General features: G+C 39.9%; 1 protein-coding gene across 1 annotated transcript; it reads left to right on the top strand.

The window, feature by feature from the left end:
• Nucleotides 1–2,559: 2,559 nt before the first annotated feature.
• On the top strand, nucleotides 2,560–2,838 carry BDB00DRAFT_841569 (uncharacterized protein; the record flags this gene model as incomplete). The annotated part of the gene is made up of 1 exon (XM_053124838.1): nucleotides 2,560–2,838. The coding sequence occupies exon 1, from the start codon at nucleotides 2,626–2,628 to the stop codon at nucleotides 2,833–2,835; it is 210 nt and encodes a 69-aa protein (XP_052975986.1). The 5' UTR covers nucleotides 2,560–2,625.
• Between the last annotated feature and the right edge of the window lie 13,347 nt (nucleotides 2,839–16,185).

The following is a 16,185-nucleotide window of genomic DNA, read 5'->3' as shown; positions in this document are numbered from 1 at the left end:
GCAATATCCTCGGCCTTGCTAAAAGCTTTGCCCTTTCTCTTGCGCAGGGGGGCAGCGGCAGAAACGTCAGACGGGGGAGTAGCGTTAGAAGTAGTATTGTTCATTTTGAAGAATACAAACAAAGAATGAAGTGAGATATAACTTTATTTTTCAAGTCCTTTTTTTCGATTCAAGAAACTGTTAAATTTAACAGTTTTTGTTGAGGCTGTTAAATTTAACAGGACGTTAACAGCAACCGCTGCAGGGTCTGGCTGTTAAATGACCTGTTAAATTTAATATAACAGGTCCGTAACAGCGACTGCTGCAGCTGCTCTTAGTACTTGAACTGTTATTACTAAATCTATTAAATTTGTTACCAATTTCAGAAAATTGATTTTCTACTTTAGAACGAAAACTTCTAAAAACATCATTAAAATATCTTTCATCTGTATTCAAATCAACGTTAACATCTTTTCTAATAGGATATATAAAGTTACTATTATTAAAATCAATTCCTTTTTGACTAGATAATTCAATAAGTTGATCAACAAAAATGGTTATATCCTCCATCCATTGCTAAAACATCATAATTATTTAACTTACTATATAGCTTCATATTTAAAAACATACTTCCATCTGAGCTTTCTGTATACATATCAGTTTTTGAAATATATAATATCATATCATTTATATCACTATTAATTTGAGTTCTAAGTCCATTTCTTTTAAATTTATAAGAAAATAATTTTTCACGTTTTATATCTGTATTAACATAATTAATTCTACTATCATGGCTATCAATTATTAATGTTACATGTTTGAATAATGATGGATTATATTTATGTGCTGATAGTACTCTTAATGCTATAAAAGAAAACATATTTATTAATGATTCATTTATAATTTTATTTATTCTTTTATAATTTTCTTCATCCATCCAAAATTTTTTATAATATTTATGAAAGCTACTTTGAGGAAGATATCTATTTATATCTATTCCTGAAATACTTGAAACTAAATGATATAACAGAAATAGTCCTTTTTCAATTTCAAAATATGGTCCTGGATATTCCTTATTGGTATATATTACTGTTAAAAAGAAAAAAACTGCAATATATCCTAATTTATCTACTAATTTTTTTTAATTTCATTTATTAATTTTATATGTTTTATTTCTACTCTATGTTTATAATTATAGTGTATTATAGGCCAATTAGTATCTAAAAATTTCCAATTATTGATAACAATTTTATCTACTTCATTATTTATTTGTTCTTCAATATTAAGTCAGGCTCCATATTTTATTACTATTTTTATTATTATTATAAAATTCAATTTTGAAAATTCTCAACCACAAGAAAAATTCTCCACCCCTAAATAATTCTTAACTAATAGTTTTCAATAAAAACTGCTACTAGTGGTTAACCTCCGTAGTAATCTAGCTTTGAATCGAGATTGTACTTGGCTTGCTTCTGTGATGCCAGCTTCATGAGCTGCTTCGTGTAGTCTTCCGAGGAAGGATCTGGAGCTTTTATCAATCTTTTATATTATGGTGTAGAAGTGTTCGTGGAATCGTTGGATGTCATATTCAGTTATGTAGTTGTCTTCGAGTAAATCTAATGCTTCTATAACTGTGACGGGGGAGTTGTTCTCATCTCTCTCTTCCTGTAATTCAGGCAAGACTTGAGTTTGATAATAGGTTAAAGCCGGTCCTTGCAATTTTCCTTGCGAGATTTCTAGTCGTCTTGTCTCCGATTGAGCGCCTGTGACGAGTATGTAAGAAGTGAATGCACGACGAAATGTGCGGAAACTCTCATGCTCGAATCCACTATAGTTCAATAGAGTAAGCTCGTCTCGCACATTGTTTGTTTGGAAAGCTCCTGGCATGTATTTTTGCATCTTGACTTGTCTTCTTGTCCTTGATAGATATCCGAGCGGGCAGGTAGTTCTTGTCCTTGTGATTGTTTCGCAGGAATGCCTTGAAGTAGGATGTTCTTGAGATCGTTATCCTTGGTAATTGCTATATTTTGTGCTTGTTATCCCTCTAGTAAGCACCAGATGTGTTACAGTGTAATTGGGGAATTCTAGGTAGTTGCGTAACGGCTTATGTGTATGTTTAGTAGTGAGCACCAGTAATAATATCGTTTATTACAGACGGGTTGTGAAGTGATATGAGTGTAAAGTAAGGTAAAAATGTGTATGTGTTATGTCCAAGATTGTAAATAGTAGGGAGCTGTTGTCTTGATTAAGCTCAGTGAGTAGAAATGAGGATCAGGGATGTTACGTCTGTCTAAAATGAATGAGGAATAAGGATCAGGAATGTTACGTCTGTCCAAGTAAATAAGAAATAAGAGCAGGGAATGTTACGTCTGGTCTTAATAGAAGAGTTTATTTAGCTTCAGTTATGAGCAATAAACAATATGTAAGATAAAACAAGCCGTGTTTAGGTCTTAAGTGATTGAAAACAACACTTGAAAATTTAAGTCAAAAGTGGGAGGTAGAAATTCAATGACTTTATTCAAATAAAAATGATGGGGTATTTATATCTTTCTGGTTATTTAATAATGTCTAAGATAATTCATGCTGCAGTAGCTTGCTATTACTGCGGATGCTGCAGTAGTTGTTGTTACTGCGGATGCTGCGGTAATGCTCTTATTCAACAAGCTGTTCATCAAATCTTTACAAGGTAAAGGGTTCGTTCTATTTATAGTTGTTCTTTTTGATAATTTGGGGGTGCAAGAGAGTTGTAGAGTTGCTGCGGCTGCTGCGGTAGCTATGTATTGTATTCTGATTGCCGCTTGGTGTGTGGTTCTTTTGTATGTTTGGCTTATTTGTTATAGGTGGTTTACAGGGTAACACCATTATGTTACCTAAATTGCAAAAAAGAAGAAGAAAGATTTAGGGTTGAATTGGCAAACCAACGTGGAAGCAGCAAAGCAAAAGCACTACCTATAAGTATATATACACCTTATAGACTTACAAGACTTGTGAAGTTTAGCTAGTAACTTTGCAGAATGGCAGTCGGATGCTGTTAACAAATTTCAAACAAAACATTTAAATAGCAATTAAAGAACCATTAAGCTGATGAAAATGCTTCTTATCACTTCGAGTGTTTCAATGAATAAAGTGAGGGATGTTTCTATTTGTGCCTTAGTGAGGATTGATAGAGACGCGAGTAACGTGGAGAAGTGGTAAAAAAGAAAAAAGATGGGTCATTCTCCCTAACAGCAGCTGTATGCATAACTTTGTTTTGCCCACCCCATATGCACACGACACAGTTGTGCAACCAATTTTTTTTATTTTTTTTTGTTTTTCAACTAAACATCGACTACACAACCCTCCAATTGCTCTTACGCATTATTGGACAGAGTAGCAGTGCTAACACCATCTAGTCTTCTCAATCTGTTTGCATCAACGTCAGGTTTGAATCCATCGAGATGGTACAAGAACTCGTTTGCCTACAACAGTTTGTTTAATCAACATCAAAGCATGTCGAACCAGCTCAAAATGATTACCCTCTCGTTTTGCCATTGTGGCTTATGCACTACCACATGCTTTCCAGCATTACTGGAGTACTCATCGTCAGTCTCCTCTTCAGACATATACTCCAATCGGAGCAATGCCCCCCTCACAGGTACGTCGCCTCTAGCCAGGCCTGGTGCTGGTGGTACAATTCAACTCGTCGCTTATGTTTCTATTCTCTGTGTCAGAATACATATGTATGTAGAGCATATCTTGCGGTCGGCGCAGTGGGTCTCAGCCCCAAGTACCTAGCCAGTGGCGGACTTCATTTAAATATGCTATTTCCAAATAAAGATGAGAAATTGCGCGTGAGCGTGGAAAGCTGAGCATTACTGCACCGAAAAGTAATTCAAACGATAAATAAGGCATAAAGAAGCCCTTTCTATAGTAGAACTAATATTCTACAAATACAGCGTTTATGAAGAGATAACAATGAATATAATATCTATACTCATGCTAATATTTTGAAGCTACATGAGATATGGCTGTTTACATGGTTCGACATCAACTGGGCTGAATTGGGCTGAAGCATGATTTACACTTATTGATAAAGCGATACTTCTTGGCAGGCTGTTCAATACTTTATTATTTTCTTTATTTTTGATTTACTTTATATATTTAGCTGTTAAGTTTTATTTTTAAATGATAGATAATGATCAATATAATTAGGGGTGGTCAGAGAAAATCTTTGATTTTCGATGACGTGGGTAGCTGGTCATTATGACGGTAGTCATAACCCTAGAATGATAGTAATCATTCCAAACATTTGCCTACAAATGCCTCATAAACAGTGTTCTTGAAGAGAAAACGCGAAGCCGAGCCTCCTCTTCAAAGATGCACAAACGTGTAAACTGAGAAGGCTGAGCACAGTACAGTATATAAGATGGTCATTCTATGGAATACATTGTGTAATTTTTTCCTCATCTTTATATTCTTGTATTTTTCCTTGAAAAACCATCATGTTCCCAAATTACTCAACTGTACCCGCCACTGCATCATCTTCTTCTGTACCATTACACGACGAGGCTCACTATGCCAACTTGAATTTGGAAATACACAATGCAGTTATGCATACGCACGAACAATCTTAAGATCTTAGGCCCTCAAATACGAAACAAGCCTATGACCCCAAGGTTGCCGAATACTGTGAATGGTGTAAAGAAAAAGGTTTCCATCCCATGATATGGGATCAAGTAACAGGTGAGAAATTACACGCATTCCTCGTACAAAAAGTAAGTTTATTCAGATTCTACATTGGTATTTGTTCTCGTCAAATATATTAGCTAGATGCTTATGTTAATATTATTCAAACTATAATATGATAACTCAGGTCCTCGGCAGAGCAAGTTGTGCCCTAGGAAACAAGCGATCAGCAGGCGAGGTCGAAAATGAAGAAGAAGCAATCCATCGTGTTGGCTATTCCACTGTCGAGCAATATGTCAACGCTATTATTAAACTGTACAAGGTACAAGTCGAATTTGGTACGAACACTGCCACCAACAATCCACGAACGAATGCAGTCAAGCAGCTTTTGAAAGACGCAAGAAAATAGAAGTTCGAAAGCGACGCGATAACTATGAGGACCGTGCCGCAGGAACACTCTTCGATAGCTACTCGACCCTCACAGAACTAGGAACGGTTGTCGACTACTGTTTTTGGAAGGACAGGAGTGAGCACTACAGAAACGCATTAATGCTACTGATTTCCCACTTTGCCTTGATGTGTGGTGAGAACGTCCGAGATCTAGAGTTGGCTGATGTCCAGACCATCCCTTTACAATAAGAAGGAGCGACACCGGATATCGAGTGCCCTGCCTTAGTTCTCCTTTTGGATCACGGTAATAAAAATCAGTTCGGCAACAGTCAGCATGGATCTGCTATTCGTAATGCAAATGTCGAAGTATGTCCTTGGATGGCATTGGGCATGTATCTCTTCTACCATTGGCACGTCGAAGGCGAACGATTTCCGGACATGACTGAGCCCAAGACTTGGTATGATATTAAGCTATGTAAGTCCAAACCTAACAATTTGACCTCAGCGAACACCCCTGCTGTGCACTATAAGGCCATTGACAATGCTTTTAAGTATGCCGGTATTCGTAGCAAAGCCAAGACACATGCTGGACGAAATCGGGTGCGAAAATGGCGGATATTGGAGGTGCTGGTGACTCGGATATCCGTCGAGCTGGTCACTGGACAGGTGATTCCATGGAAGGATCATATCTGACAAACCTCCCTCAAAAATTGCTACGAACTATAGCTGATTTTTCTCCAGATGGTGGTCGCTTTTACCTCCCACGTGACATTGTGAAGCCTTCACCAGAACTCTGCCGCAGAATTTTCCCTTGGATTGAACAGTGGCAAGAAAGGATAGATCAGAACGAAGGTGATAGTACGATGGCGGCAGATGGATTTCTGAAGATGTTGCATGTTTTGTGTGTCACATTTCTACAAGATTCAGTTTTAATGCAACAGCGCCATCCAGGTCTTTCTATTTGGAACGCTTCCATGTTCAATGATACACATTACTTGGAATTTAAAGGGTTAGTGATTTATAAAGCTGTTCGATATTGCTCATGTTGCGTTAAAGTATACTTATTGATTTGTTTGCCTATTGTATCTAGAGCTGTAACAAGTGCTGTCAGCGAGGCGCCTAGCCCCCAAGAGCTGACACTCCAAATGGCTATGCCCCATTTACATGATTCTGTCCGTACCATGCATACTGATGTATCAGCGAAGATTGCTGCACTTACTTTGGCTGTTGAGCAACAATCCCAAGCTACTCAACAGTACTTACGGGATTTGACATCTGGGCAGATTCCTTTAACTGTGCAATTCCACGCACACCAGCCGCCATATACATCTACTGGTCCTTCTGCTTCTGCTCCCACTGATGCATCTACTGCAGTTATCACAGGCCCTTCCGCTGCAACACCGTTTTCTCCCGCACAGCAACAACTGGATACACCGCCAAACTACTGCATGAGCTGTGGCATCCATACCATCCACGACTTGTGGCGTGAATGGCATGAAGGCTTAGGTGGTGCCCCATCTGTTGAGAGCCTCGAGTTACGGTGGGGCACGCAATGGCGCAGGGATGATTCCAAGTTCGTCAACCGTCGCAAAATAATCATCTAAGGCATCAAGCGATATACACAGGAGAAAGCCATCACTGAGGACGAGGCCAAGTACAGAATCGAACAAGAGAGAGTTAAATTGAGCAACAAATCATTGGATTGGATGAGCAAACACGTTGAAAAATAGATGGAAGCAGAACTATAGCACTTTTTTTTATATATATTTAGCTGTCATATTTAATCACCATATCGCTATATTGATATTGAAAATAAAGAGATTAAAATGGTAGTAAAGGTATTGTAAAACCCAGAAAGAGACATTACTACATGCGATTTATAGTGATTTGTTTTTAAATGGAGAACCTTAAAGGTTAAATGTACTTGTCACCGACACCATTGAACATGTCATTTAGATCTTGACAGACAAGCAATACAGAATAAAGCAACCACCGCGAACTAACAGTTAGTGGGGTTGCTCTCATTTCGCTCCGAACAGAGAACACCATACCCTAATGTAGCAATGGAAAATACATTTTCCGTTCTCCTTCCAAAAGAGGGCTTCTCGGAGGCCTCCAATTTTGGTAGTGGCTTCTCCGATGGAAAGGCCTCCATGGTGGCTCGCTCGGATCGATATAAAAGGAAACTGTCACTTTCATGAATAATGAAAGTATCGAAAGAAAAATACACCCTCTATTTTTCATCTATTTTATCTGCTTTTATCATAAAAATGAACAATATTCCACCATCAGCCATTATTCGCCGCCCAACGCACAATCATCTTGAAGAAAAAAGACGTCGTCGAGCAGCATTCATCAAGCTCTTGACGCAACTTGTAGCACCTGCCATAGGAATGCTTCCTTCGGTCAATGCGAACATCGTCGCAGCTTACGCTGGTTCGCCGCATCATTTTCGAGCAGCCAAGATCCTAAGAACTCACAGCACAGAATATTGGACATTGACCCACTCGAATCTTCGCGATGACGACGGTCCTGGCAGCTATAAATATCATTACCGCATGCGCAAATCCACATTGGAATGGCTTGTCAATACTTTTTCTGTGCATCAGGAATTTGTGTCAGAGTCATCAAGAATGACACCAGTTTATATTCAAGTCTGCTGCGTACTATGGCGTTTTGCAAATACTCACATTGGATACAGAATGTTTGAGACGCAATTTTGCTTTTCTCAAGGATCGTATCACAACTTTACTGTGCGATTCATAAAAGCTATTTGCGACATCCATGGCTCCAAGATCAAGTGGCCACGCTCTCCAGAAGAAGCCCGTGAAGCTTCCAATGCCTTTTCTTTGCCCTCCGGTTTACCTACCTCTCGAGATGCCTCAGCAAGGCTGCAAGGGGCGATTGGAGCTATGGATGGCAAGCTCGTGGTGATCCACAAACCAACGAAGCAAGGTCAACGGTACTTTGACCGCAAACTGCATTACTCAATAAACTTGCTTGCTGTGTGTGCTGTAGATGGGCGCTTTACTTTTATTGACGTGGGTCAATCAGGTATAGTAATTTACAAGAGATTTATTAATGTCTTTAACGTACACGTTGCTGACTGCAACTGCATCACAAATATATGTTCAGTAGGGCGAACTCACGACGCCCGCGCTTTCAATAACAGTGCGCTCAATACCAGACTGCTGAGTGATCCTGAACAATGGTGTCCTAATGGAACATACATTCTTGCCGGTTAGTAGTCCTGTACTTTTGATGTTCTACAGCTTTGCTTATATTCTGCATTTGAACCTATTCATAGATTCTGCTTTTCCTCTGCGGCCAACAATCATGACGCCGTATCCTAGCTCATCAACTGATCCAGCGGAAAAGCGATTCAACAAAGTCCATTCTTCAATGCGAATGGCTATTGAGCGAGCATTCGGTCGTCTTGTTTCCCGGTGGAGGTTCATGCGACATTACATGTACCTCATGGATCATACGAACCTGACGCTGGTGATTTATGCCTGTTGCATACTCCATAATATCTGTATCGAGCAGCTCGATCCGCACTCTGACGAACTGTTTCCATTGAACACAGAAGAGGATGAACAAACCGGACGTATATCAATAATAGATACTGATAGACAGTCTAGTACTAGAGAAGACAGTACAAGGTTGTTTGCACAAGGGCGTCAGAAACGCGATGTGCTTAAAGAATCATTGTCCTCAAATCAATAAACGCAATACCTTATACATTGCTCCAGTATATCTGCTCTATATCTTTTAGATATTGACGTGAAGTGCTGCTTAGTACTAAAAGTTCGCGTATAAAATAATTGGGCATCTTTCGTAGCAGTTATTATCTGTAATGTCATGACTAGTTTTCTTCTTCACATTCTGTAAAGTGCAGTAAAGTGCTATATTAGAAGATATTAATCATCACACAGGGTATTCTAGATACACTTTTAACAATTCTGAATAAATGTCATATTATAATATAATAAAATTTATTGTTCTTCTTCGTTATTATTACTAGGCTCTCCACTTCTATTTGTGTTTGTAGGGCTACCAAACAAATCTCTTAGTGTCTGCAAGTACATATCATGCCGGCGGTCTTCTGCTTCCTGCGCCTCTCGCGAACGCCGGTCTTCTGCTTCCTCAAACCGCTGGAATGCCTCGCTGATGCTGGCAATGAGGCGATCGGTTTGCCGATCGGCATTCTCAAGGACAAGCTCTTGAAATGCCGCTGTTCGTCGTCGCTGTGTGGGCCGCTCGCTGACATCGTTATCGTTATCCCTTTCTCGTCGGGTGCTATTGACAACGAGGCCATCAAGGGAATCCATCGTGGTAGGAGGTACAATTGCAGGGTCAGTTCCCACAATTCTGTCTACAGCGTCATAGTAGCACCATCGCTCTTGACCTGAAGGGCCGTTCTCACCACTGTTGCGCATCGTAGCCCTAATATCGCGATATTCATCGACTAGATCTTGCCATTTCTTCTGTAATGCTTCTTTACTTCGACCTAACGGATCAGCTGCAACATACTCAGAAAGTATTTCATTCCAGATGCGACCTTTGGCTTGCGTTTCGATAACTGTCTTCAGTCTATCGTATCGAGTCCCTACAGCCGTAATGAGTGCATCGATGTGGGCCTCGTCCCATGTATGGCGTCGTGCAGAGGTAGGAATGGGCGTCTGCGAACTGGGTAGAGGCGATGTCAAATCATTATCAGCGGCCACTGATGCAGGCAATGCTTCTGGGGCTTGGGATTCCGGTGTCTGCATCGGTGCTTCTGAATCTTGCCGTTGCTGTGTCTGCTGCTGTTGCTGAGGATCTGACGATGAACTGGCGGGTGTCCACATCAAGATTTGAAAGTTGTTGTGGTTGTTGCTGTTGTTTGGCATAATAGGTATTAGAAAAAATAGAGAGGCAATAGATGAAGTGAATTATAGAGAAATTTATTTATTAGCTTCTACTATATTCACAGCGTATATATATATATATATATATATACAGTCGGGTACAAAGTTTCTTATGGCAATCGCGTTGTTATTCATGCAACACCTCGGGGTATGTACAGAAAAGGAAGTTTCTTGGTGCGGTGCGCCTTTATGTTCGATCCGAGTAGAGAGGACTTTGAATTCTTGCAAAACTATTTTGGGTTCTCTGTTCGGAGCGAAATGAGAGCAACCTGGGACCCCGCAATCCAAAATATATACATATTTGCTCCTCGACCAGGGGTATTATGCTCACATAAACGTGTATAAATTTAGGACCCGCTGGTCCTAGTGAGACTTGGTGGGACCTCAGGTTGAGATAAGTACATATACTACTAGTAATAGATAAACTTCTATTCTTACACTGTAGCGACGACTGTTACGCCGAGTCGCTACTCTTCTTTATGCTGCAAGCACAGCCAACTGACGACGCAAACGACGCATGTTGCCCTAAAAGTAATAGACCTTTTCAGCGAGCTACTCATGTATGAGGTCGTACTGATCAAGACCCTGGATGTACAATATCGTACGGCCACAAACAGTACGATTATGGGTGGAACAATAATAGTCATCCCACCGAAAGCTATGCTCTCCTAAAGACCGATGATAATAGCAGATCGCGCTCTATTATCAAACGATATTATTGATCAGCTACTTAACCTATATAGAGGTATATTCAGTTTTCTTACAGAAACGCCTACTAAGTGACCCACTCGAGCTTCCTGCACTGGAGTACTGTCAGCAACTAGGTTACCAACAAGAGGAGGTGGTGCTTACTGTTGTACCAGTGTCTATCTGGCAACGACTTCCCCTATTCCTCACAGCTGCTGCTCCAACATCATGTTTCGCACCTCCAATGCTCGGAGACGATCCTCCATCCCCAATGCGACGTTCCAGGCTTTCCCCTCCCCAACAGCAGCCCGACATTCTGCATTACGTTGCTCTCTGGTAGCATTGCAATCTCCTAAGGTAGTCATCTATACTATATCTCAATATGCGGCACTCAAACAATATCTACTAACTGCTGTTCATTTACTTTTTTCGAAGTACTTATATATGATGGTAAGTGAAAGAAAGATGGATTGTTTTGAGATCAGGTTCTTTTTGGGGGTGAGCATTATATCATAGGATGGGTCCTCGCACAGAGCACTCTCTTTTCTATGCATGGTGAGGATGGATGGACCAAAGTCTGCATATACAGTTTCTCTGTTATGCTTTTCGTTTTACTCAAATCCTCTTTTTTGTTTCTTTCTTCCCCCTTTTCCACTTTACTCACTCCTCCTACTTTCAACACCTTTTCCGATTGGCAAGTACTGTATCCATCCTCTTCTATAAGGTAATGCTATGTACTCTATTCTATTCTGTGTCCTATATGTCATACCACTGTTAATAAGAGTAATCGTGCCATACACTCACAACTCTTCTTGATGGTGTTTTTGGTAATAGCTACCTTTATCTTTGCAAGCGGGTTAGGAGCATCGTAAGTTTTCTCTCTGTTACTCTTCTTCTATAGTCCTTTCAAACATTTACTAGGCTTGTATACTAACATTTTTTAAAGCCATTTGTTCTTCTACATGTTGCCTATGTCTCCTTTTCATTACAGAGCCTGTATCTACAGGATTTTGAATCCAATCCCAGACACGGGCTCTAAAATTTTCGCAAACGGGATTTTTTTTTCGCTCATAGGATTTTTTTTTGGTTTATGGGATTTACCATTTCGTTTGCGGGCTTCTTTTTCGCCAATGAGATTTTCCATTTGGCCAACAGCGTTTTGATTTGGCCAACAGCATTTTATTTCGCTAATGGCCCCTTTTTCTGCTAACGGCATTTTCACTTGGTCAACGGCCCCCTTTTTCACTAACGATGTTACTAATTTGCTTACAGCATTTTATTTCGTCAACAGCATCGTCACTTAGGCAACGGCCCCTTATTTGGTCAACGACATCATTATTTCACTTACAGTTCTTTTTATTTTATTAACAGCATTTTCACTTGGTCAACGGCCCTCTTTTTCGCTAATGGAATTACTAATTTGCTCACAGCATTTTTTTCTGTCAACAGCATTGTCACTTGGCCAACAGTCCCTCATTTGGCTTACAGCATTATTGTTTCGCCCATGTTACTGTCGCTTGGCTAGCAGCATTTTTAACCATTAGTCTTTGCTTTTTGGTGCCTACGCCTTTCACTTATTCAAGCAAAGGTGCTTTAAGCAACCTAGTACTTTGACCCTTAATATCGCCCAGAATAAGTATGCTGTAACTCTTTACTTATCGACCATATACAGACATCTTCTGTGCAAATGCAACTTGACCTTAAAACGTGCCATGCACTATCCTGAAGCCCGCACAGACAATGTGACTAAGGACAATTGTAAAGATTACGTACGCAAGCATATCTAAAATGGCAAACTTGACTATTAGCTAACTGTGTTCATTGATGAGAGGTCGTTGACTGGTGACAAGAAACTCTGCTCGGTCGAAATGTGACACCGTTGTGTATGTCGGTCTTCCGTCGATGTGGACTGCATCAAAAACCCTTCTAGCAGCCATTAGCCATACTAGTTTTGTCGAGTCTACCATCAGATCAGGCAAAGGAGGACCAAAAGCAGTTGTTTTTTTTGGTTTTGGAAAGCGTGATGGATGTCCTCGATGAAGATGTATGTCGTGGTGATAATTCTGTTTGTGACAATGCGCCTATTTATACACCAGGATTTCGAGTAGTCGAAAAGCGCACATACCATCTTGTCTTCCTGCCGCCTACTCGCCTTTTTAGAACCTGATCGAAGAGTTTTTCTCAAGGTGAAGGCTCTTTACAAACAAGCCATCATCAAGGATTGATGTACAAGAAGAGTAGGCAGCAGAAGAGCAAGTGAAAGGGAAGGAAGCATAAGGGCCAGAAATTCCAGAATGGGAGAGGCGTTTGGCGGATGCCATCAGGTGCGTTCCGGGAAAGATAATATTGCACGGATCACGCATTCCACTACTTTCTTTCCCGTTGTCTTGCACAAGAAGACAGCCTGTAGTTATGAGGCAACAACAGCAATTCCCCACTTACCTTTCGCGTTATCTATATAACCACGCTTGTATTCACCTTTCTGCGATTTATCTTCATACCAATCTCTGTGTCTTACTGTATTCTATTTATCATATCAACAACTACTCTCGACAATATATTATGCTTATATTTCTCAAACTCTCAGTAGGATTTTAGGCTTAAATGGCTTTATTTAGTGTTGAGTAAGTCATGTGTCAGCATTAGTAAGCAAGTGAGTGCAGCGAACGATAGATTTCGTATTTGCCGAAGCGAAGTGGCGTTCAGGATGATGAATAAATAAAAACGATATGCATTAGCCTCTTACTAATTTACATAAAGCATGTTTGCTACAGTACTAACCATCTAGATCTTCTCCACGTTCTATGCGTGCTGCCATGATTTGATCATTTGTTTTATAGATTTCTGCCTCTATTTGGAGAGCAGTGGCAATGGTGATTCCAACGGCATCAGCTACTTCTCTACGACTAGCGTGCAGCCACTCCCTTGTACAATAGCGTAGCGCGATGTACTTGACAGACTGCTCTGATGTATAATAACTATTGTCTGGGACAATGGCTGTATCGTCCGAGGAGGAGGCGAAGGCGTTGGTGAGCGAGGTACAACTGCATCGTCGTTTGAAGACATAGGAATATGAATGAGTGAATGAGGTGAAAAAGCCTTCATTCGTAGGGCATATCTATATATACCTGCAAACTGAAATGGCGTTTTTGACGAGAATACAAATCCAAAAATCTCTCCAATTTAGATGACAGTCCTTTAAGCACTATCGAATAATTTTCATGGAAGATTATCTGCAAGTAGAATGTAATGCTTTTGCTTTTATACATATAGAAATGCTCTATGCGACGCAACATGCCATTTTCATTTTTTTAATCTTTTTATCATTTTAAAAACTAAGAATCAGACATTGTCAACCTTCCAGCAAGTGACAATGGCCTCATCTTGTTATATGATAGAAGCATCTATATAGCTTTATATTTTACGCCTTGTTTTTGTTTGGCTATCTTTTCGATGAAAAAGGACTATGTAGAATAAAAGATATTTGTATGACAGCCCAAAAAGGAATATCCTGCAAATGATGAGTTTCTCTTGAAATTGGTATTTACAAAAATAAGTTTTCATCCCGCTTTCATCCCAATTCTCTTTCTGTACACTGTACCATGGGAAGAGTAAGAAATAACAAACCAAAGAAGCACTCAAGCACTACGAAACGTGTGGCTAAAAAGTTGGAGGCACCTACTGTTGAAGAACTCGAATCAGCTGTCGAAGAACTACACTCTTTGATAGAAAATATTGAAGAAGCTCAGCAAAACTGGGTTCCTACTGAGTATGATGTTGCCATCCTGGCAAAAGCATTGGAGCAGCTAAAGCTTGGATCATCAAGCAATCAAACTGATAATGTCTAGAAGAACAGAGAAACGGCGAATACGTCACCTTAGCGCTAAAAGTGAAAAGAGTGTATCAACTATCCATATCCGTAGCCACGTACACGGAAGAGCTAACCAAATTGTATAGGTGAAACAAGAGAGGAACAACGCTAAGTTTAGCCGTCGTACATCACATATTAGAAATAAATCTGTTTAAGCTCTACGTATGTCTTATACTCCGTTTGCACAAACAGCCTCTATAAATATTGGTACCTGTTGCGCCTTTATTCCCCCTATTAAAATCAATAAACTCGACTATGAAAACATGCTCCCAAGCACGATCTGAAACACACCAGCAATCACGCCCTCAGCAAGGGAACATCTCCAACCTTCAAACAAAAAAAATTATCAAGAAACGATCCACAGAAAAGTCGCCATTGAAGCGCTTAATTAAAGCGATGAGTGATATGGATATAGTTGATACTCATCAGCCCTTTGGTATATACTTGCCTTCCTTTTAGATAAGAATATGGATGCGTTGTATTTGTCAATTTTCTTATAGGATCTTATAAACAGCCAATACCACATCCACCAGCATTCCTAATGAGGATACAAACATGGAATCAATTGATATTGTCCATGAAGAGGAGCTCGACGATGCACCGGGTCAATATCAAATCAGTTGCTTTCCGATCGAACAATCCTGTCTGATACAGCCAAACGATGGTATCGACTCTTCTGACGATACTGGCACCAGCAGCTCTGAAGAGGAGGAAGGTGAAGAGCTAACAGTGCTTTCAGTTGGCGCTGGCTCTCCTCCCGTCAGTTCGAGTAGCAGCGATGTCATTGAGCATCAAAGAGCCAGAAAAAAGACCACCACAACGCCTACCACCCGACGTGGACCAAGTACGCCACATTCCCTGCAGCAGATGCAACAAACTTTGTTGTTACGCGCTGCTGGCGCCAAGTACCGCACCATATCTCGTGTATCAGGTGTTGCCAAATCCAGCATCTTCGATCACAAAAAAAGATATGCAGAACGTGATGGAAATGCAAATCCCATCAAACATAAAGGAAAATCATTGCCAAAAATCACTAAGAGGTTCAATCCATAACAATTAATTTTACTATAAACAGTAAATTAATTTTAGTTATTCCTTTCACCCCCCGACTCTAAATCTCATTGTCAAGCTACCCGTCGTCCAAGTATTCCTAGGGTAGAGAGGGGATTTGCTCCCTACCGGTCCGCTACTTTTCAAATTAAATATTAAACCTTAAAGGATATAACTCTTTAAAAGGTTTAAAAAGGTTTATATGAAACATAAACCTTTCAAAGAATTAAAAAAAAAGTTTTAAAAAAAAAGATAAAAGTTTAAAAAAAAGATAAAAGTTTTAAAAATAAAAAAATTATAATCTAATTTTTTATTTTTCCTAAACATGTTTAAACAATGATTTATGTTTAAACAATAAAACCTTTTAAGGATTTACAATTAAGGATTAAACCCCTAAGGAAGGCAGTAATTTCCTTGTGGAGACGGTGACCACTGCAAATACAGTGACGTTAGAGCAGATTAAGATGCTATACTTTAATCGCTTCTCTGTGCTGCTTGACGCATCTACTATATATCGCCATTTAGTAGAGAAATGCAGAATCACGATCAAGTGTGCTCATCTGTACCCAGAGCGGCGTACCGACGAAACAACAAAAGACTTGCGCTTCGATTTCGTTCAACAGTATATTAGCA

The sequence above is a fragment of the Zychaea mexicana genome (assembly GCF_025766255.1).
Source record: "Zychaea mexicana strain RSA 1403 chromosome Unknown BDB00scaffold_82, whole genome shotgun sequence".
NCBI classification, from domain to species: Eukaryota; Fungi; Mucoromycota; class Mucoromycetes; order Mucorales; family Lichtheimiaceae; genus Zychaea; species Zychaea mexicana.
The sequence above is the reverse complement of the archived record's forward strand: the minus strand, read 5'-3'. Positions and strand labels throughout refer to the sequence as shown.